This window comes from Boleophthalmus pectinirostris, unplaced genomic scaffold (assembly GCF_026225935.1).
Source record: "Boleophthalmus pectinirostris isolate CB_2022bp ecotype Guang Dong unplaced genomic scaffold, ASM2622593v1 HiC_scaffold_1, whole genome shotgun sequence".
NCBI lineage: Eukaryota > Metazoa > Chordata > Actinopteri > Gobiiformes > Gobiidae > Boleophthalmus > Boleophthalmus pectinirostris.
In genome coordinates this window covers 21,783,818-21,803,335 of record NW_026570970.1, presented here as the reverse complement: position 1 = coordinate 21,803,335, position 19,518 = coordinate 21,783,818, and the positions used below count along the sequence as shown (strand labels likewise).

The 19,518-nt window shown below is 39.2% G+C and overlaps 2 protein-coding genes across 10 annotated transcripts; one reads left to right on the top strand and one right to left on the bottom strand.

Annotated features, from left to right (window-relative positions):
• Nucleotides 1-109: 109 nt before the first annotated feature.
• sgo2 (shugoshin 2) lies at nt 110-4,267 on the bottom strand. 4 transcript variants are annotated; one of them, XM_055166455.1, is made up of 9 exons: nt 4,119-4,267; nt 3,753-3,848; nt 3,504-3,679; nt 3,306-3,404; nt 3,167-3,231; nt 2,940-3,088; nt 583-2,748; nt 356-494; nt 110-285 (listed from the first exon to the last, which is right to left on the bottom strand). In XM_055166455.1, exons 2-9 carry the CDS (start codon nt 3,838-3,840, stop codon nt 183-185), a joined length of 2,985 nt encoding a protein of 994 aa, XP_055022430.1. In that variant the 5' UTR covers nt 3,841-3,848; nt 4,119-4,267; the 3' UTR covers nt 110-182. The 4 variants fall into 4 exon arrangements, with proteins under 4 accessions (XP_055022430.1, XP_055022482.1, XP_055022504.1 ...); XM_055166507.1 differs by having other exon boundaries at nt 356-467; XM_055166529.1 differs by having other exon boundaries at nt 356-422.
• A 32-nt stretch (nt 4,268-4,299) lies between these two features.
• pikfyve (phosphoinositide kinase, FYVE finger containing) lies at nt 4,300-19,490 on the top strand. Of its 6 annotated transcripts, none has more exons than XM_055165874.1 (43): nt 4,300-4,554; nt 5,578-5,774; nt 6,360-6,527; nt 7,616-7,725; nt 7,820-7,991; nt 8,058-8,262; nt 8,707-8,733; nt 8,911-9,000; nt 9,077-9,236; nt 9,311-9,468; nt 9,556-9,667; nt 9,804-9,945; nt 10,036-10,200; nt 10,406-10,474; nt 10,576-10,705; nt 10,832-11,012; nt 11,167-11,241; nt 11,359-11,466; nt 11,531-11,671; nt 11,844-11,970; nt 12,062-12,867; nt 13,162-13,545; nt 13,639-13,739; nt 13,821-13,892; nt 14,072-14,243; nt 14,325-14,503; nt 14,574-14,687; nt 14,763-14,871; nt 15,000-15,154; nt 15,239-15,335; nt 15,516-15,573; nt 15,747-15,878; nt 15,967-16,087; nt 16,210-16,305; nt 16,384-16,464; nt 16,616-16,707; nt 16,780-16,839; nt 16,941-17,117; nt 17,207-17,310; nt 17,388-17,516; nt 17,596-17,857; nt 18,271-18,336; nt 18,998-19,490. In XM_055165874.1, the coding sequence occupies exons 2-43, from the start codon at nt 5,591-5,593 to the stop codon at nt 19,111-19,113; spliced, it is 6,207 nt and encodes a 2,068-aa protein (XP_055021849.1). In that variant the 5' UTR covers nt 4,300-4,554; nt 5,578-5,590; the 3' UTR covers nt 19,114-19,490. The 6 variants fall into 6 exon arrangements, with proteins under 6 accessions (XP_055021849.1, XP_055021773.1, XP_055021807.1 ...); XM_055165798.1 differs by having other exon boundaries at nt 4,301-4,554; nt 16,613-16,707; XM_055165832.1 differs by having other exon boundaries at nt 4,301-4,554; nt 13,636-13,739.
• The last annotated feature ends 28 nt before the right edge of the window (nt 19,491-19,518 follow it).

Genomic DNA, 19,518 nt, shown 5'->3' with positions numbered 1-19,518 from the left:
AATCTCTGTGACAATACACAGGCTTACATACCCAAAAACCAATTGAGAAATGTTTGATCCAATGCAGATGAAGGAATAATTGACACCAGGGAAACATAAAACTGGTAAATGTCTTTATTAGAAAAAAAATAGTCAGACTTACAGTAAAAAAAAACCCCAAAAACAATCAGTTATCGTTGTATTTAGCACTTTGTCTTTGTGGAAGTTTTCTTTGATTTCTTGCCCTTAAATACTGGTGAATTCAAAAACTCAGTATCCGTAAACTTGTCTCCACGTCTTATTTTACTGTAAAAAGAACACATTTAAATTTATATTAAATTTTGAATAGAATTTTGAAAAATGACATGAGACTGACCTGTTAAGGGACGGCTCCTTGTAACTCACAGGGCCTTTTCGTCTTGTTAGCCTGCCATTTTCCTTATCTGGGGTTGAAATTGTGTTTGTCAGTGAAGTTAGGACTCTTCCCACTGCAACACAGCCAAAACCAATAAAACCTATTACATAGTTCCATATTAGTGACACCAACAGGGGGTGAGGTGGGCTACCCTTTGTAAAAATCTTAAATAAATCATGATATATTACCTGATACATTGTTGGGAGATGGGCCATATGCTTCTGTCTTGGTAGCTGTCTCTCTTCTGGGGGTACAGATCACAGAGTCCATCTCAGTATCTGCACTGCTGACATGTTGATCCAACCAGGGAGGCATCTCATCCATTATAAGTCCCCCATCTGGCTGCACTGTTGAATGACTTGAAGAAAAATGGCTGTACACAACAAATGTCTCTCTTAGGTTAACGGGTGCATGCAACTTTGATGTTTTACGATATTGTTTGGGGTTTCTGTTCATCTTGAATTTAGTCTCCTTAATGCCTGTGTGCAGTTCATCTTCATGTGGACCAAACAATGAATCAACCAGTTGTGAATTGTCCACAGACTTGTCGAAATCAGGGAGGTCATTATCAAAAGGACACATGGAACTCCTAGATTCAGTATTGTTGTGATCATTTTTCTCATCAAGTTTGCCTGTGCTTTTCTTTTTTCTTGTACTGCTCTCTTCCTTCTGAACAGATTTCTTTTTTTCAGCTTTTGCATCATCCAGTCTGGCTTTTTTAGGGAGCTGAAAGTCTGAAGTCTGAAGTCTTGGTTCCGTTGCTTTGCTATCAGCTGTTGGTACTTGGTTGGTGTCCTCCTCTGTATCCTCAGTGGCCACCCAAGGGCGCTTACAAGAGCTAACCAAAGCTTCAAGACAATGTGTGTCTGAAACTGATTTGTTTCCTACACATGGCTCTTTTACAGCAGCGGGTTTTACCACGTCTGTGCTTGATCTCATACAAGTGACCTCATCCTCCATAACAGATGCATCTGATAAAGGGCCACAGTTGTTTGTTGAAATTACAAATGTTCTCCTACATTTTGCTTTATGCATTTTTACACGTTTTGTGAGAGCTTCAGGATTGTGGTCATTGTGGTGTATTTTGTCCAAACTATGGTTTATGGACTGGACAGATAGCCTGAGATAGTCCTGTTTATCGTCTTCCTCATTCATATCTGTAGAGAAATTAAATTCTTTAGACTCATCCTCCACATTTGTAGAAGTTTGGTCACCATTACTTTCGGCATACGGCAGGTCAAATGTTCTCCTTGTAGTTTGGGATCCTCTTTTGCTTCGAGTTGTCCTGCAGTTTAATTTTGAACTAACTTGAACTTCTGTGGGTTCCTCGTGTACCATGGAAATATTTTGGTAGGCCTTTTCAGAAATATTTTTATCCTCTTTTAAATAACCATCTAAAAATAACTCAACTGATCTAGTGTCTGTTTTGTTATGGTCCCACAGCCTTAATTTGTCCTGCTCTTGATTTTCAGATTCAGGCCTTCCCAAATGTTGAGCAGATTCTAAAAAAGCCCATTCACTTTCATGTGTGACATCACTTGAAAGCATGGGTGGAATGAAAAAAGTTTTCTTTCGAGATGAAGACATTCTCCGGCTCTTAGTTTTAGATCTCCTGCAGTTAATATTGGACATTCCTTCTGCATTTTGCAATTTTAAGTCCACAGGCTTGCTTGAATTGGTGGATTTCAGAATTTCATTATAATTAAAATAATCATCCATATCAGGTAGGGGAGTATTGACATTTTCTACATTTAACTGGTCACCAAGTTTCAGATTTTCCCTTTTCTTGGAGTTTGTCAAAACACTTTTTGTCATTTTTGGTATGCGAGAGGCAATCTTATTTTTACACTGTGCTTTGTCCTTTTGTGGCTCCACAAGCTTTGCGTTTGTATCCTGTGCACACACTGCATCTTTCTCTAGCTGAGTAAAAATTGGTACATTCATTTCTTGTGTCATCTTTGCTTGTGGTTTGTGAATTTTGATGCAAGCTGCTTCATCTTTGTTACTGATTTTTATGTTTTTGTCAGAGGAGCGATTGGTTCGGGGTTCCTCCCCAACAGTAACTATATCAGGAGCAGAAGTAACAGTCAGCTCCATGGTTGAATCGAAAATGATTGTCTTATCAGGTTTTCTACTGTGTTCAGATTCAGAGACATTAGACTTGTTTTTTTCACAGTTGCTCTTTACAGACTCTCTGCGCTGAAAACCCGGAACTGTATTCACATCATATCCATTCTGGGCATACATCACTGACAGCCTGTCCACCTCATCCCTTAAGCTGCTAGAAGTCCTTGTGCTTGGCAGGGAAGGCGTTTGCACAGGTGGGATAGCAAGACTTTTCCAGTCATTGACAACTGAAAGCAAACATAATATTATGTCATTATCAGTATTAAAATTACAACAGTAACTATACATTATAAGTGTTGCTATAAAATCTATTCCGCATGTCTAAATATTTTTTTCCACTTATCTTAGCTCAGACAGCTTGGTGTTTTGTGTTCTATGTTCTATCAATATGCATAAGTTAATTATATAAAATTAATACCATTGAATACATGAATTGAACTTCTGGATTTTCTCAGTTCGTCATCATCAGCATCATCCAGTGACAGGTTTAGCTCTTCAGTAGGCTGTTGTGGTGGACATGAAAAATCCTTTGGAACTTCTGATTTAGAGGTTAAAGGTCCTGCAGGACTGAAAAAGTACATTATTAGCATGACCAGCAAGAATCTACCAACAGTAAACTATTTATAATTTCATTATTTTTCTTACAATAGACGAATTTCACCCCCCGTATTAGCCACATTATTCTGGTCACCAAGTGAATTAGGAACATCCTTAGGAATAAACACAAAGTAGGCATTGACATCAGAAGAAATGATCGCGCTAACACAGTGTGACAAATATATACCCTGAGTAGAAAGCTGTTTACATTGTCAGATAAGAAAAGATCTGTCACCATTTCTAGGTGATTCAGAGTATTGTTCTGTAGATTTTTTAATATGATGAACTGTAAAACAAAAAAGTAAGGTTTAAACATACTACACAAGCTTGCATGAAACATTTGAAGTTATGTGATAAATCTCATAGAAAATACATAATAACTTACCAGTTTCCTCTGCTTGTATTTCTTTACTGCCAAATCAAAGCAGAGTCCTTCAACTTTTTTCTGAAGATAAACAATCTCCCTTTCCAGCTGTCTGCTTCTTTCTTTTTCTGCAGCTAAAGCAACAGCTAGAGCCTTGTTGTTCATCTTTAAAGAGACCTTGAAAAAGGAGGATGTGTCTGGTGGGGAGATGTTGGATATTTATTAGACAGTTAGTAACGTTAAATACAATAACAATAGATATTTACTTACTGAGCATTTTGGTTTTGATCTTTGATGCTGCAACTGAAGACTGCTTTACAACCTTTGAAGGTGCCATAGTCTTCACTGGTAACATCATGTTGAGTCCTACAAGAAAAGCAGAAAGTTAAGGAAAATGTTAAAATCTGGATATTAGTTAACACTGCAGTATGTTAGCTAATGTTAACGTCAAACAAAACAGCATCATCAGAGTGGAAAAAGCCTCGCTATAACGTTAATTCATTTAATGGTAGCCCAGATCCCGTGGATAATAGTAGCTACATGATTACAAGATCCTGACGCTATTGTAAACTGATTTAGCGTTAACGCGCAACATCATACTAAACAGGCTAAAAATCACACAAATGCATTACGTACAATGGAATGCGATAGTGACCTCCAGCAAACTTTGTGGTATTTCCGTGGAAGAAATTAAGCTTAAATGAAGTTTAAGCAAAATCCAATGTTGAAGCCATTTTCAAACAACAACAAAAGACCGCCGTATATGCGCGCATGCGCAGGGTGTATTTTTTTTTTTTCACTCTCTTCTACGATAAAATAGCTAAATGAAAATGTTGCTCTTATTCGCTTACAGGATCCGAAACGACAAGACTGATAAAAGTTCTAAATATGATTAATAATACTTTTTGTTGCTTCTGTCTGCTTATCACTGCGATCTGGTACGATTAGCCTGGTCTGCCCTATGTGTTGTGGAAGTCGGCGATCCTTTTTGGGTGTCTCGCTTTGGGTGTCTCACAGATGTTTTGAGAGAGGAAGAACTGGGGAGAGTGATGAGGAATTCATAACGGAACAGGTAAATTGGACATTTTACTGTCACATGGTTTTAGCTCTCTTTAACCCCATTTTCTATTTCAAGATCAGATTGACTAGCTAGCATGCTAAGATTAGCCGGGTAAGATAACTTCATTAGTTCTCTGTCGATGATATAATTATTAGGTTGTCAGTTTTTGCAAGAAAGCGCTGGCGCTTGTCAGTAAGTCTGGGAATTATTCCATCGTTTTGCCAATGAAGCACTGTCGGATTAAATTGCTAGCATAATCCATTTTATTCCCCATGTATTTTAGTCATATAACTCAATTAGTATTAAAAGAAATACGAGCCGATATTTTATTACTTTTCCTGGACCATATGCTTTGTTGTTCCTTGTTGTCAGATAGTGGTAGTGTCATTAATCTATAGAGGTATCTTTGACTCTCAAATAGACAGGAAGCTACAGCAGCCATGCTCTGGCCTGTTGTGGTCACATGATTAAGAACAAGATGTAATTCTGCTGCTTCTGCCTTTTTGTTTCCTTTACATTATGATCTAAGGGCACTCGTGATACAGTCCAAACCTGTTGAAATCATGCTAAGATTCTTGAGTATTTAAAATCATGCTGATAGCTAACCCACTAGCCACATTTATAAACTCGAAATGTCGATTATAGAGCTCTAGACTTTTTGCCTGGAAATCCAGAAGGATATTTCTCTGTATCAGCCGCTGGTACAGCGATGAGTCTGGATTCGTCCAGGCAACTAGACTTTAGCAGTTACTTAGCATGTGGCAGTTGCAAGTCAAGAGTGGGAGTTCAACATTATGATTGTTTATAAGCCATTGTAAAGATACTATTTGGGTTTATTATGTAAAGCGAAAATAAACACCTCAGGAGTTTGCTGTTTTCTTTTTCTCTTTATTTTGTAACTATTTGCAACCTCTAGAAGCAAAGCCCATGGGATAACAAATATACATTTTATGTTGTAGTCTATATCTGTGTTATAGCAAATGTATAACACATATACGTTTTTCTTCTTCTTTTTTCTTTCTTCTTCTTCTTCAGGAGGGTATATGACATGGCAGCAGATGACAAATCGTCGTCTTCATCCTCAACAGACTGGAGCATTGACCCGCCTGTCCTCTCTCCCACCAGCCCTTCACATCTGACACAATTTAAACCTCTGACACCGGAGCAGGACGAGCCTCCCCTCCGATCTGCATACAGCTCATTTGTCAACTTGTTTCGATTCAGTAACAAAGGTCAGGATTACTAATTGCTATGGAGTAGACTACAATGCAGAGTAATTCCAGGAGTAGAAATTATTTTATGTACAGTAGTCTATACCTTTTGCTTTCACTATAGCACCAGTCAAGCTAATTATCTGCAGTCTTGTGTGGTCAGCTGATAGAGGCCGCCTGCTTGGATCAGGGCTATTACCCCAGAGCCACATGACACACATGCTGTTTGCCTTTAAAGTCTTTACGCTTGTATTCCAATTTTTACATCTGCACTTTAAAAAGCAGCTCAACAAAATATTGTGTTTGATTTAAAAACAAACAAACAAACAAACAAAAAACATTGATTATACATATTGCAGTACAAGTTCTTCAAATGCTTTCACTGGACACCAAGTAATGCTTCCCACACAGGATTGTTAGAACAAAAAAAAAAAGAAAAAAGAAAAACTATACTTTCCAATACCAATGCACAATATCACAGTTATTATGAACACTTGCTTTGCATGAATATATGCATTACAAATCTGTCAGCATGTACTGGTTGTTTTTATATTGTCATTCCCAAGCAGTACAACTATGTTAATGCAGCTCCATGTGTTTGTTCAGAGGAGGGGCGGCCTCCCTCCTCTGTTGCAGAAAAAGCAGATGTGCCGTCACCTTCCTCTCATTCTGAGAGGAGGAGCTGGTCTGTCAGTCCTTCCCTCTCAGGACATGGATCCAGGTCCAACCGGAAACAGCGCTCTGACCATCTCCGACGCACCTCCACCGCCTCAGGTAACAGCTATTTCATGCTTTATGGTATTTTTTTTAATATATATTTTTAGTTCTATCTTTTCCAAGGATGTGTCATTGCTGTTGACATAAGACAAATCCCTAATGCAATTTCAGTTCAGTTGTCAGTTTAGACATCAATAAATTCCAGCTTTAAGCTTAGATTTATTTTGGGGGAAATTACACTATTGGTGTCTATATAATTCAACACATATACATCTAGTTACATAAACATCTTGTCAACATACTTATGTGAGCCATAGATTAGAGGCTTGAAATATCTGAAGAGAAATTGATTTCATCCCCTCAATTATCCACAAGTTATCTTTACATTCCTAAAATGTCTTTATAAGTCTGTAGATTCATTACTTTAATCCGTGTATTCTGTATACACACAATTTTAAATTCTCAACAGCATAAAAGAAATCAAGATACAGAATGATGTTCAAAAAACAAATCTCAGATCACTGGGAAAGCCCAATATTTAACTGCTCTGTGCAATATCTATTTCTTTGTAAATAAATAACAATTGTGGTGAACTAAAAGCCTTTGTCCTTTCTACATGCTTGTGAATACTTTTTTATTTTGAAAGATTGGGATTGTATTTACTGACAGTTGACCGTTCTCATGTCTTTTTAGTTCCAGTGGATTGGCCAGGTGAGGGCTCTGCACTGTTTAGTTAAATACAGTAACTTTTAGTTTCACACCTTTGTCTAGGTTTGCTTTAACTTGATGTGAGTGCATGTGTGTGCACTTGTGCAAGTTTGCGTTTGCTTTTCAGTAGAGCTGCACTCCAAGGTATTTGGTTTGCCATAATCTTACACTAAGGTACTAATAGTTTAAATAGTGTTTGCCATGTTTGTAAATCTAACATGAACTCACTGTTTGGTTTTCAACTGAAACTTTTAATTTGCATATGTTCCAATTTCTTATCTTTTGTTACCTCTTATTACAAAGAGAGAGCAGTGTACCAAAAGTGTGCCTCTGTAACATTTATTTAAACACACAGTCAAAGGATCATATTTGTTCAATATTTGAAATACTAACTGTGTGTTATTTGTGCTATTATGTGTGTCTATTCATGTGTTTAGATGGCAGTAGAAAGTCTGACTCCTCTCTCAGCACTCATGATCCCCGCACTGCTGTGCAGCTCAGAACAGCACTGAAGAGGCTTAAAGAGATAATGGAGGGGAAGAGTCAGGTAACCAATGCCTCTAATACTAACTCCATATCATATCAGTTACTTTTCACATGTTCAGTTTTCCTCTAACAGGTCTCCTCTTGATATCTTTTAGGACAGTGATCTGAAGCAGTACTGGATGCCCGACAGCCAGTGCAAGGAATGTTATGACTGCAATGAGAAGTTTACAACGTTCCGTCGGCGTCACCACTGTCGTTTGTGTGGGCAGATCTTCTGCAGTCGCTGTTGCAATCAAGAAATTCCTGGAAAATTTATGGGATACACAGGTATGTTTTAAAATATTAACATGAACTTTAGTCCGACATTTTCATGTGTTTCTCTTCTATGTCCAGGAGACCTCCGTGCCTGTACATACTGTCGTAAACTGGCGCTTAACTATGCTCACTCTGCTGAGTCTGGCTCCATTGGAGAAGACCTCAGCGTTTTATCAGACTCCTGCTCCATCAGTGTGCTGGAGCCCAGCGAGCCTCGCACTCCTGTTGGAGGGCGCAAAGCCAGCAGGAACATCTTTCTAGAGGAAGACTCCACCTGGCAGAGGTACTATCAGAACAGACTGCATCAATGAATCAAACTCGACTGCGAATTTTCTTTTCAATTTCATGAAGCTGCTCTTTACTCTCTGTGATCATCCTGTGGCTGTGCTTCCTTTATCATTGCATCTTTTATTTTGACTTTCAGCATTTTGAGTGATGTTTGTTTGATGCTGTGTTTTGATTTAAAATTTCATAATACTGAATGTATTTCACTACTTCACACATTTCACGGTGAAACAACATATCTTTCAGTGTGAAAGAAAAACATTGAACTGGCTTTTTGAAATGATATTGGCTGAATGGATTGTTTTAACAGTGCATGTGTTTTGTATTTTCCGCCTGTTTGCATTCAAATGTATGCTACTTTTACTTGAATCGTTGTGCTTCTTGCTTATATTCTCTGCCAGTGCTCAAAGAAATTCTTTTTCCCTTCTCTTTCCTGGCATAGAAAAACTCCTGTTGGGATGAGAAAGACGTGAGTCTAGCTGTTTGATTTGTTTTTCATTCGCTGCTGTCTAAGTTAAGCTTAACACTTTCTAGTGCTATTATCCTCTGTTACAATTGTTCACTCTTTAATTGTAAAAGTGTGTGTGTGTGTGTGTGTATGCATTATAATGTACAGGTATAACAGCTTCATATTTTTGTACATCAGTATGCTTCACCAGGAACCTCAAAACGCTGGCCTTAACTCCAGACTCTCCACACTGCAAGAAGACATTGGAAAATCCCCTGCAAGGAAGAGGTCAGCTGTCTGTCTGTTTCCCAGAACTACAAAGTAAGTTAAACTGAGCCAAAGTTTTGATTTGTGCATTCAACAGGTCTGCAAGTGTGACCAATCTATCTCTTGATCGCTCTGGAGGGACTATGGGGCCTTCCTACGAGAGTGCAGTCAGCCCACCTCCCAGCCGTGCCATCTCTGCCTCCAAAAGTGGCTCCAAAATGGACCACCGGGAAGAAGAAGAAAGAAAAATCCTACTGGTATGTTGGTAGCTGATAACAATTAGATTTTTGTTTTGCTTCTTCAAGCTTATGCTTCTTACATGGCTTTGTAGGACTCCTCTCAGCTTAAGGAATTGTGGAAGAAAATCTGCCACAACAGCACTGGCATGGAGTTTCAGGATCATAGATACTGGCTGAGGACCTACCCAAACTGCATTGTGGGAAAAGAGCTTGTCAACTGGCTACTTAGAAATGGTACCATCTCCACCAGGTAACTTTTATTACTAACATGCTCAGTTTTCTTTGGCTTTTTTATGATGCATAATTTCTCATATTTCATGTTATGTTTTGCATGTAGAGCTCAGGCAATAGCTATTGGCCAAGCGTTGGTGGATGGTCGATGGTTGGACTGTGTCACCCATCATGACCAGCTGTTTCGGGACGAGTATGCTCTCTATCGCCCTCTTCAGGTAGGAAAAACATTACATGATGAAAGCAAGACAGTTAGGATTCAGGAGAGTTGTACTAATCACTAGCAATCAGTAAAAGCCTAACAATAGATTTATTCAAGTAGAAAATGCTGACTCTGGTGTGTCTGCTGTGTAGAGTACAGAGTTCTCTGAAACGCCTTCTCCAGACAGCGACAGTGTAAACTCCATAGAGGGACAGTCTGAGCCATCCTGGTTCAAAGATATTAAGTTTGATGATAGCGACACAGAGCAGCTTGCAGAGGAGTACACCATGCCTAGTATGTATCTACTTTGTTTAAGTGTAATCTAATCTACTGTGTTTGTAGTGTCTGTTCTTTGCGCTTGTTTTGACTCATCTTCCTGTCCAGATTCGGCCAGCCCCAGTAAGAGGACATCGGTCAGCAGTTTCCACTCAGTGGTGGACAGTGATTCTGCTGCCTCCATAAACCTCAATATGGAACAAAACAATGTGAACTTCCACATCAAGAAACAGGCTAAATATCCACATGTGCCAGTTTCCACTGAGCAAAAAGGTATTATCCATAATCACTTATTACGTATGTGCGTGTGCCTTTATTGAGTTAAACTCCTTTTTAACCATTGTAAATGTTTGATGATATTCACCATGATTTCCAAATTGTATTAAATCTGACACATATTGACTCATTAATTATATTTTATTCAACAAAATGGCCCTGTACTTTCTGCCTTACTTCATATCTTTTCTCCATATTGCAGCTGCAGCTGAATTTCTTGTTTCTGAGGATGGAGGACAGAACATTGTCATAAGTGATGCCTTCATTCAAGGTATAATTGGGCAGGTCTTCAAGCTTTAAATAATTTTGAAACTGGTGTTCATACTAGTAATTACATTTAAGCATATCTTAATTCATTTGAATCGTTCTAAGAATCTCTCTTCAATCGACGTGTGGAGGAGAAGGCAAAAGAAATGCTGTTCACTCCCCTGGGCTGGCACCACAGTTCACTGGATCAACTCCGAGAAGAAAATGGAGAGAAGAAAGCCATGGAGAGGCTGCTGTAAGTGAAGAAAATTGCCCTTTCTTTGTAAACATTTTTCTAATATATGTTTATCAAATAGCTTCATGGATACAAAATGTACCTTTGGAAAACTCTGTGACAGTATTTTTCCTTATTTCTGTTCAGTTCAGCCAATCATAGCCACATGATGGCGCTGTTGCAGCAGCTGCTGTACAGTGAGTCCCTGTCTCTATCTTGGCGGGACATCATAGTCCCTGTTGTGCGGCAGGTAGTCCAGACTGTTCACCCCGATGTCCGCAACTGTGACGATGACATGGATATCCGCCAGTTTGTTCACATTAAAAAGGTTAACCAGTGTCAATGTGAATTCTCCTAAATCATTTTCTCATTTTCAGAAATATTTTTATGTGACTGACATGTGACATAAATATGTTTTCATTCAGTTATAATCACGCACCAATTCATTTTACATACAAAACATTTCTTTATTTGTGACTTAGATTCCTGGAGGAAGAAAGTTTGACTCAACAATGGTGAATGGTTTTGTGTGCACCAAGAACATAGCTCATAAAAAGGTGAACAAAGATTCTTGTGTCTAAATAAATTAAAGATATGGTTCAATTCAATTTTAGATACACAAAAAGATAATATGCCTCAAGATGTGCTTAACTGAATTTACTCTCTTCAATCAGATGAACCCATACATCAAGAATCCCAAAATCTTGCTATTGAAGTGCTCCATAGAGTATCTGTACAGGGAAGAGACCAAGTTCACCTGCATTGAACCCATAGTGCTACAGGTAAACCACAGCGTCACTCTCACTTCCACATTACAATAGCTGCAACTAATGTTGTTGTTTGAAGGAGAAAGAGTTCCTGAAGAACTATGTGCAGCGGATAGTCGATGTGCGTCCGAACCTGGTGCTGGTGGAGAAGACGGTGTCGCGAATAGCACAGGACATGTTGCTGGAACATGGCATCACTTTGGTTATCAATGTCAAAGCGGTGAGTACACATACTTTCATATTTAATAAAATAAAGGAGTACTCTGTAACTTTTCTGGTGACAGGTCTTTGAAAAATATACATTCTAATAGAAAACAGGGTCTCTACAGAAATTTGCCCTATTGAATTATTTTGCAGTGTAATGTTTAATATATTTTCTGTATAATGTCCAGCAAGTGTTGGAGAGGGTCAGCCGTATGACCCAGGGCGATCTGGTCCTGTCCATGGACCAGCTTCTGACTAAACCTCGACTAGGAACCTGCCACAAGTTTTACATGCAGCCCTTTACTCTGCCCAATGGTAAGCCTTGGGATACTGTAGAGGCAATACATTTCTTCAGTATTTAAATAGAAAATAATGTGTAAATAAATATTGTGTTTCCCTGTTGCAGAAGATGTAAAGACCCTGATGTTTTTCGAAGGTTGCCCCGCCCATCTGGGATGCTCCATCAAACTCCGTGGGGCCTCAGAGTATGAGTTGTCCCGGGTGAAGGAGATCATCATGTTCATGGTGTGTGTAGCCTACCACTCACAGCTGGAGATCTCATTCCTCATGGATGAGTTTGCCATGCCTCCAAATGTTGCTCCGAGCACATCCTTCCCTTGTCTGCTCGAGGGATCCACCATGGAAGAAGAGGAGGAAGAACTGGTACACCAAGAAAGCGAAAGAAAAACTAGTGGATCTCAGGAGTCTGCTGATGGGCAGTTAGAAGAGGGCATAGCTGTAACAGAGGTGGCCAATAGTGCAGGCAAGTTGAATGCAAACTCACCCTGTCTGACTCTATCAGAAAACACAGATGTCAGGACTTCCTCTCCGTTTTCGAGTCCGCCTGCCCCTCCTTTATTTGTGTCTCCGCCTTTTCTCCTGGAAGAAGACCATGACATGGGTTCTGACACTTTGATCCGAACCTCTGAAGGAGGAACGGGGGAGGAGGAAAGGGGAGCACTAGAGGATGGAGAAACTTCAGAGACTTCGACTCCCAAACTGTTCAGGGACCCACTGCAGGATGATACAGGGCTGTTTGTGGCAGAGCAGGTGACATCTTCTGATGACCGTCTGAAAACCTTTTCCACAACTTTCAAACAGGAGCTAAAGGATATTATACTCTGCATTTCACCCTTTATCACATTCAAAGAGCCGTTTCTTCTGACTCCCCCAGGCATGCACTGCCCAAGCAGGGACTACTTTCCTGAACAGGTACTTGGCAAACTTTTGATTCTGAAGCACCGATTAATATTTTTATGCCATCAAAAACAAATCCCCCAATTTTTTTTTCAAGATTCCACTATTAATGTGCCTTTATGGTATCTCATCTTAATATTGACTCATTAGGTGACGATAAAGTGGTAATAGTAAAGCACACAGAACAGAATGTTGACCCATAAAAATATTCAAACCCATTTAATATGTTTCATGTATTGAAAGAGTTATATTGTTATATAATTATTTTATTATTATTATCTTATTTTATCTATGTTGTATGTGCTCCAGGTCTACTTATCCCCGCTCCTGAACAAGGATCTGAAGGAGCTCAACAGTCGCAGAAAGAAACAACTGCTCAAAGAGGCCTCTCCATCGTCTGGTGTCAGTGTCCTTAGCAACGGTTCTGCTTCAGTCAAACCTATGCACATCCTTCCCAGCCACAGCCTGACCAGCACCCGCATCACAGAGCAGCTGGGCACCAGTCAGGACCTTGCCAAGATGCTGGCAGACTACAGGGCAAAGGGAGGGCGAATCCGACAGAGAGACAACATCGACCAGTTTGCCATTCCTTCTGTCAATGGGCACACCAAAGCTGAAGCGAAATGCCCAGTCAAAGCAGACAGTGAAGAGGACAAGCCAAGCAAATCCAATGACTTAAGCTGGGCTCCTAAAGTAGGTTTAATCTTGTATTCATCCAATGGCAGCTGCAAGTGTTAATGTGTTTTGCCAGTCATTTTGTGTAATTTTATGATTTCCCTTTAGCAGCTGGATTGTCTGAGCCCTGCCAACCATCAGAGACTGTGTGTCCTCTTCAGCAGCTCATCAGCCCAATCCAACAATGCCCCTAACCCCTGCGTCAGCCCATGGTAAAGTTTAATAATTTCAGAAACTATTGCAATGTGCTGAAAGCAAATCTACATTTTAAGTAATTGTATTTTTGTTAACAGGATTGTCACAATGGAGTTTTATGGAAAGAATGATCTTTCTCTTGGTGTATTTTTGGAGAGGTATTGTTTTAGGTGAGAAAAGCTTCAAAATGATTTACTTAAATTTTAAAATGTAACACAATATAAGACCATACAAATTCCAACTCCATAATAAAAAAAACAGAGTTGGATAACATTATAATACAATGTAAATTACCACCATGATTAACAGCTTGTTTTGTATGTATTTTTTTCCATATGGTTCTTTTCAGGCCTTCCTACCAGTGCCCAAGCATGTACTGTGAAACTCCCATGGTGCACCATGTTCGTCGGTTTGTGCATGGGAGTGGCTGTGTGCAAATTGTGCTAAAAGAGCTGGACTCTCCTGTACCTGGATACCAACATACTATATTGAACTATTCTTGGTGTCGTATTTGTAAACAAGTATGTATTCAATTGATAATGATATTTACTTCAGTTATATTATGTGAAATTGTCCTCCTCCTGTCCTACTCCTTTGTCTAGGTCACTCCAGTTGTGCCTCTCTCCAATGATTCATGGTCGATGTCTTTTACTAAATACTTGGAGCTGCGTTTCTATGGCCATCAGTACACAAGGAGGGCCAATGCAGAACCCTGTGGACACTCTATACATAAAGATTACCACCAGTACTTTTCATACAATCAGATGGTGGCTTCTTTCAGGTTTGCCTTTCTATGCTGTGATATTTAAATATGGCTATAGCAAAAATTAAAATACATGTTTATATTACAGTTACACCCCTGTCCGATTATTGGAAATTTGCCTTCCCCGTCCCAAGATTTTTATCAGGAACCAAGGGCCATCCAAAACCAACCTCCAGCAAGACCTTAAGGACTTCTCTCTAAAGTATGTACAAAGTAGATACGCAGTTTTCAGTATTTAGTTTCCTTTGCATTTGTTCATTGTTCACATTTCTCTCAGGATCGGTCAGGTGTACTTGGCTATTGACGACAGGCTCACATCCCTTAAGACCGACACTTTCAGTAAAACACGGGAGGAGAAAATGGAGGACCTGTTTGCTCAGAAAGATGTAAGTTATGGAACAAAGTAAAATCACACACCTCAAGCTACAGACATATAAAGACCCGCCAACAATCCCACCATTCTGTTCTTTTTAATGTATGGGTGTATTTTTTATCATTTTATTCTTCTTTATAGATGGAAGAGGCGGAGCTAAGAAGCTGGATTGAAAAGCTCCAGGCTCGTATGCAGGTGTGTGGGCCTGACACGCCACAGCAGCTGCAATCCATCCTCGAGTCTCTGGTGATGAAGAAACAGAGTCTGTGTGAGATGTTACAGTCCTGGAACAGTCGGTTAGCCCTAATCAGTGCTCACTAATGTGCTTTTTTTTATAACTGTTGTTTATACTGCTTACTAATCTATACAAACCCTGTTAGGCTCCAGGACTTATTTCAGCAGGAGAAGGGCAGAAAACGCTTATCTGTCCCTCCAAGTCCAGGCAGGCACAGACAGACCACAGCGGATGACAGTAAGGTTAGTGGAAGTTTTAATTTTTGTTTAGTTTATGTTCATCTGTGAATTTTGAATTGCAAATAGTTTTATTTCTGAGAGATCTTTCACACAGCATCAACTTTTAGCATATTCAGCTATCACTCTGGTCACACTCAAGTCCAAGTAAGTTTTTAAAATGTACTGTATTTGTTTATTTTATAGGGTGCTGTGGACTCCTCTCCTCGAAATCCATCCCCGGTGGTGCAGAATGGGGAAAAGGGTAAGTATTGACAAATAAGATGAAATCCAGTCTCTTTAACTAATAATATTAATTTATAGATAAGACAAGAGTAAGAGTTTGGATTTTTTTTCAATACATTTTTCTCATATTCAGTACTGGCCTTCCATATCTCTATTACTTATTATAAAGACTGACTGATGTGATATTTTCAGAGGACCGCTACCTGACTCCGATGCCCTCTGGCTCCTCTTCATCAGTGCTGCCCTCTCCTGGAGATCCCAACACTGAGCCAGTCACTCCTGCTCCTTCTTCCACAGAGCCAGACTCTGTTAGCATCCCTGAAGGTACAGATATGAACCCTTTTCCTAATGTATGTGTATTAAGTTAATCAGTTCTTTGCCGATATAAGATTGTTTTGTTTATGTTGTTCAGATGTGTTCGATGGGCACTTACTGGGCTCCACTGACAGTCAAGTCAAAGAGAAATCGACAATGAAGGCCATCTTGGCAAACTTCCTCCCTGGCAACAGCTACAACCCGATTCCACTTCCATTGTATGAAAACTTCTTCTATTTGAATATCAGTACATTTGACTTAATTGGCATACACATCAACTCTGAACTGATTTGCAACTGAACCTGAAGAAAATCCTGATTTCACTTACCTGTATTTTCAGTGAGCCAGACAAACACTATCTTATGTATGAACATGAGCGAGTTCCCATAGCAGTGTGTGAGAAAGAACCCAGTTCAATTATTGCCTTTGCACTGAGGTAAATAACTTTTACCAATCACTTCATTTGTATCATTTATTTATGCACCTTATTGCTAATACTATGTATTGCCTTCAGCTGCAAGGAATATAAAACTGCACTGGAAGATCTATCGAAGACTTCTAACACAGGGGGAGATGAATCTTCACAGTCCAACAGGTACACGGTCACTTTCAACATACAATGTATGAAGCAAAACATCTGACTTCCTTTTGGGTTACATGGCACTGTCATATAGCCCAGCTCTGTTTTAGTATCAGTTCAATGGTACACACACTGTTAGTCAATCTTTATATTTCATTTTCAGTAGTGCTGGAGAGAAAGCAAAGAGCAGTCCAGCGAGGCCCAATGATTCTGCCTCATCCCAGCAGAGTCGCAGCTCTATCGATACAGATCCACTAAGTACGTTCTCCAAAAATCTCCTTGACAATACTCTTTGTTTCTAAAATATCGCTGTGAAATTTTTTTGTGCAGAAGATGCAGACCTGTCAGACAAGCAGAAGAAACAAACTTCAAATCCTCACATTGAGCTGCGTAAGTGTTTTAGTTTAATCATTTATACATTAAATCTTAAACCTTAAATTCTGTTGAGGTTTGAAGGGTTTTGTAATCTATAATGCTTGTTCGTTGTCCAGAATTCTCTGATGCCAATGCCAAGTTTTACTGCCGGATATATTACGCCGAAGAGTTCCACAAGATGCGAGAAGTCATCATGGAAAGCTCCGAGGAGGATTTTGTCCGTTCTCTGTCACACTGTGTGAACTGGCAGGCCCGTGGTGGAAAATCAGGGGCAGTTTTTTATGCAACGGAAGGTGGAAATACCATAACTGCTACTACACAAAATTTACGGTCATTGATGTATTTTTATCTATAACTGCTTTTTATTTTTGTTTTGTTTTAGATGAGCGATTCATCCTGAAACAAATGCCCAGATTAGAAGTTCAGTCTTTCTTGGATTTTGCACCTCATTACTTCACCTACATAACTGGAGCTACGCAACAAAAGGTGTGCAGTGTTGTAGAAATTATAATTAGAAGTGTTATGAGGAGGTATTTGATAATAGCCATTAATTACGCCAACAGCGTCCAACGGCACTTGCAAAGATTTTGGGCGTTTATCGAATTGGGTATAAGAACTCCCAGAACAACACAGAGAAGAAACTTGACTTGTTAGTGATTGAAAACCTTTTTTATGGACGGAAGATGGCTCAGGTAAAAAAATAAATAAATAAAAACTTTCTTAAACAAGCAAAACTGGGCATAAAAAGTCTAAGTGTTGGGCTTTCCTCAGGTATTCGATCTCAAAGGCTCACTGAGGAACCGTAATGTGAAGACTGACTCGGGGAAGGAGAGCTGTGAGGTTGTTTTGTTGGACGAGAATCTGCTGAAGCTGATCCATGATAACCCACTGTATATTCGCTCTCACTGTAAATCCATCCTCCGGGCTGCTATTCACAGCGACGCCTACTTCCTGTCCAGTCATCTCATCATCGACTACTCCCTCTTGGTTGGGCGGGACGATGCCACGGACCAGCTGGTTGTTGGAATCATAGGTATTTATGAATTAACACCCAAATGATGTATATTTTAGTCAAATTTTACATAAATCACTAGACTTTTACTCTTTGCTGGGCCCAAACCTGGTTAAATGGTGTAGGCTCACTCAGAATTCTATTTTCATTGATTCATACATGTTTGTTTGAGTAACCCTGCATATTTTCACCCATACTGTCTCGCACTATTTTGTACATGCATGCAATTATTAAAAAAATTAAAACTCTGGGACAATGTTGCGGTTTACAATAAGAAAAATGTAAAATAATGGTCCATGTATGTTACAGTTTAATACTAAATACCCAGAAAGACCTTTTATACCTTTATTGTGGCAACTTCTGTGGCTGTTAAAGGTAGACTGAGAACTGTGAAGAATGTATCATGATGTAAGAAATGATTGATTATTTTTCAGATTATATTCGGACATTTACGTGGGATAAGAGGCTGGAGATGGTTGTGAAATCCATGGGAGGTCAAGGTATGTTTGTTTTTTTTATTTTCCTAAATCAGTTATGTGCAGCACTTTGGAAAAGGTCCTGTTTATAAAATGTGTATGGATGGATGGATGTGTAATCAATGACACAGATTAGCACTACATACAAAAGTGTTCCTATTGATACTTTGCAGTAACATCATGCTGGGGGTGTCCTGCCTGTATGTCTATGTAGTTGAATGTTCATCAGTTACCATGGAGACAGAGATGCACACATTTGCACAGTCAAAAAAAAACACACAGTTTTAAACAAATTTTAAGATAGTCTGAAAACTCGAAAAGGATTTAGGCGCATGTGATCAGTATGAGTGTTCATGATCGTATGGGTTTTTGATTTTCAGTAAAATGTGAGTGACTAACTGAAAAACTGTTGACTAGTGCTAGCTAGCTTGTGACTATAATTTTATGTGTGAGAGACTTTATTAACAATACAAATTATCTCACCTCTTCTAGTTCCAACTAAATCCGTTCTTAATGGTCAGATTGTGTTAAAATAAAGATCAGATTAGTCTAATTTGACAGAGCTACAGACAGAGCCGTGTCTACAGTTAGCTTCACACTTCCAGAGAATGTTGGTCATAATGAGCACCATAATTGCTTTCTCTGTGCTGTTTAAATATATCTGTTTAATATTACGTGTCTACAGGAAAGATGCCCACAGTAGTGTCCCCAGAGCTGTATCGAGCGAGGTTTTGTGAGGCCATGGACAAGTACTTCCTGATGGTACCAGACCACTGGACTGGCCTGGGCATAAACTGCTGAGAGCTGGCAGCAACGGCATCCCAGTGCAATACTATGGACTACAAACAGACACTCCCAATAGACTTTCTATGCAGAGTACAAGGCTGAGGAACCACCACACTGGATTCATCTTAGATTAAAACTTGACTAAACGCAGACAGAAACATTCCACAAGAGCTGCAATGGAATTATTTGAACTGTTTTTTTACGTTTAATATTATACAGTATTACAAATAATTGTTTTTAATCTGTGCCACATTTTGGTTTTTCATGTGGATCAAAAGGAAGAAGCACTGGTGACAAATGTTCTGTGGTCCATGAACTAATGTGTAATTATGTTATGTAAATATACAGAGTCTATGTAATATGTTAACTATTAAAATATTATTAACACAAAACTGTATAGCCCCCAGTGATTTATTTTTA

Coding starts and splice junctions, on each gene's coding strand:
- sgo2 (XM_055166455.1), bottom strand. CDS start 3,840: ATGATGTTACCAGTGAAGACTATGGCACCTTCAAAGGTTGTAAAGCAG. Junction 3,232..3,305: donor TAAACAGCTTTCTACTCAGG/GTATATATTTGT, acceptor TTTATTCCTAAG/GATGTTCCTAATTCACTTGG. Junction 286..355: donor AAGGAGCCGTCCCTTAACAG/GTCAGTCTCATG, acceptor TTCTTTTTACAG/TAAAATAAGACGTGGAGACA.
- pikfyve (XM_055165756.1), top strand. CDS start 5,591: ATGGCAGCAGATGACAAATCGTCGTCTTCATCCTCAACAGACTGGAGC. Junction 7,992..8,057: donor AAAATTTATGGGATACACAG/GTATGTTTTAAA, acceptor TTCTATGTCCAG/GAGACCTCCGTGCCTGTACA. Junction 10,201..10,405: donor AGTTTCCACTGAGCAAAAAG/GTATTATCCATA, acceptor TCCATATTGCAG/CTGCAGCTGAATTTCTTGTT.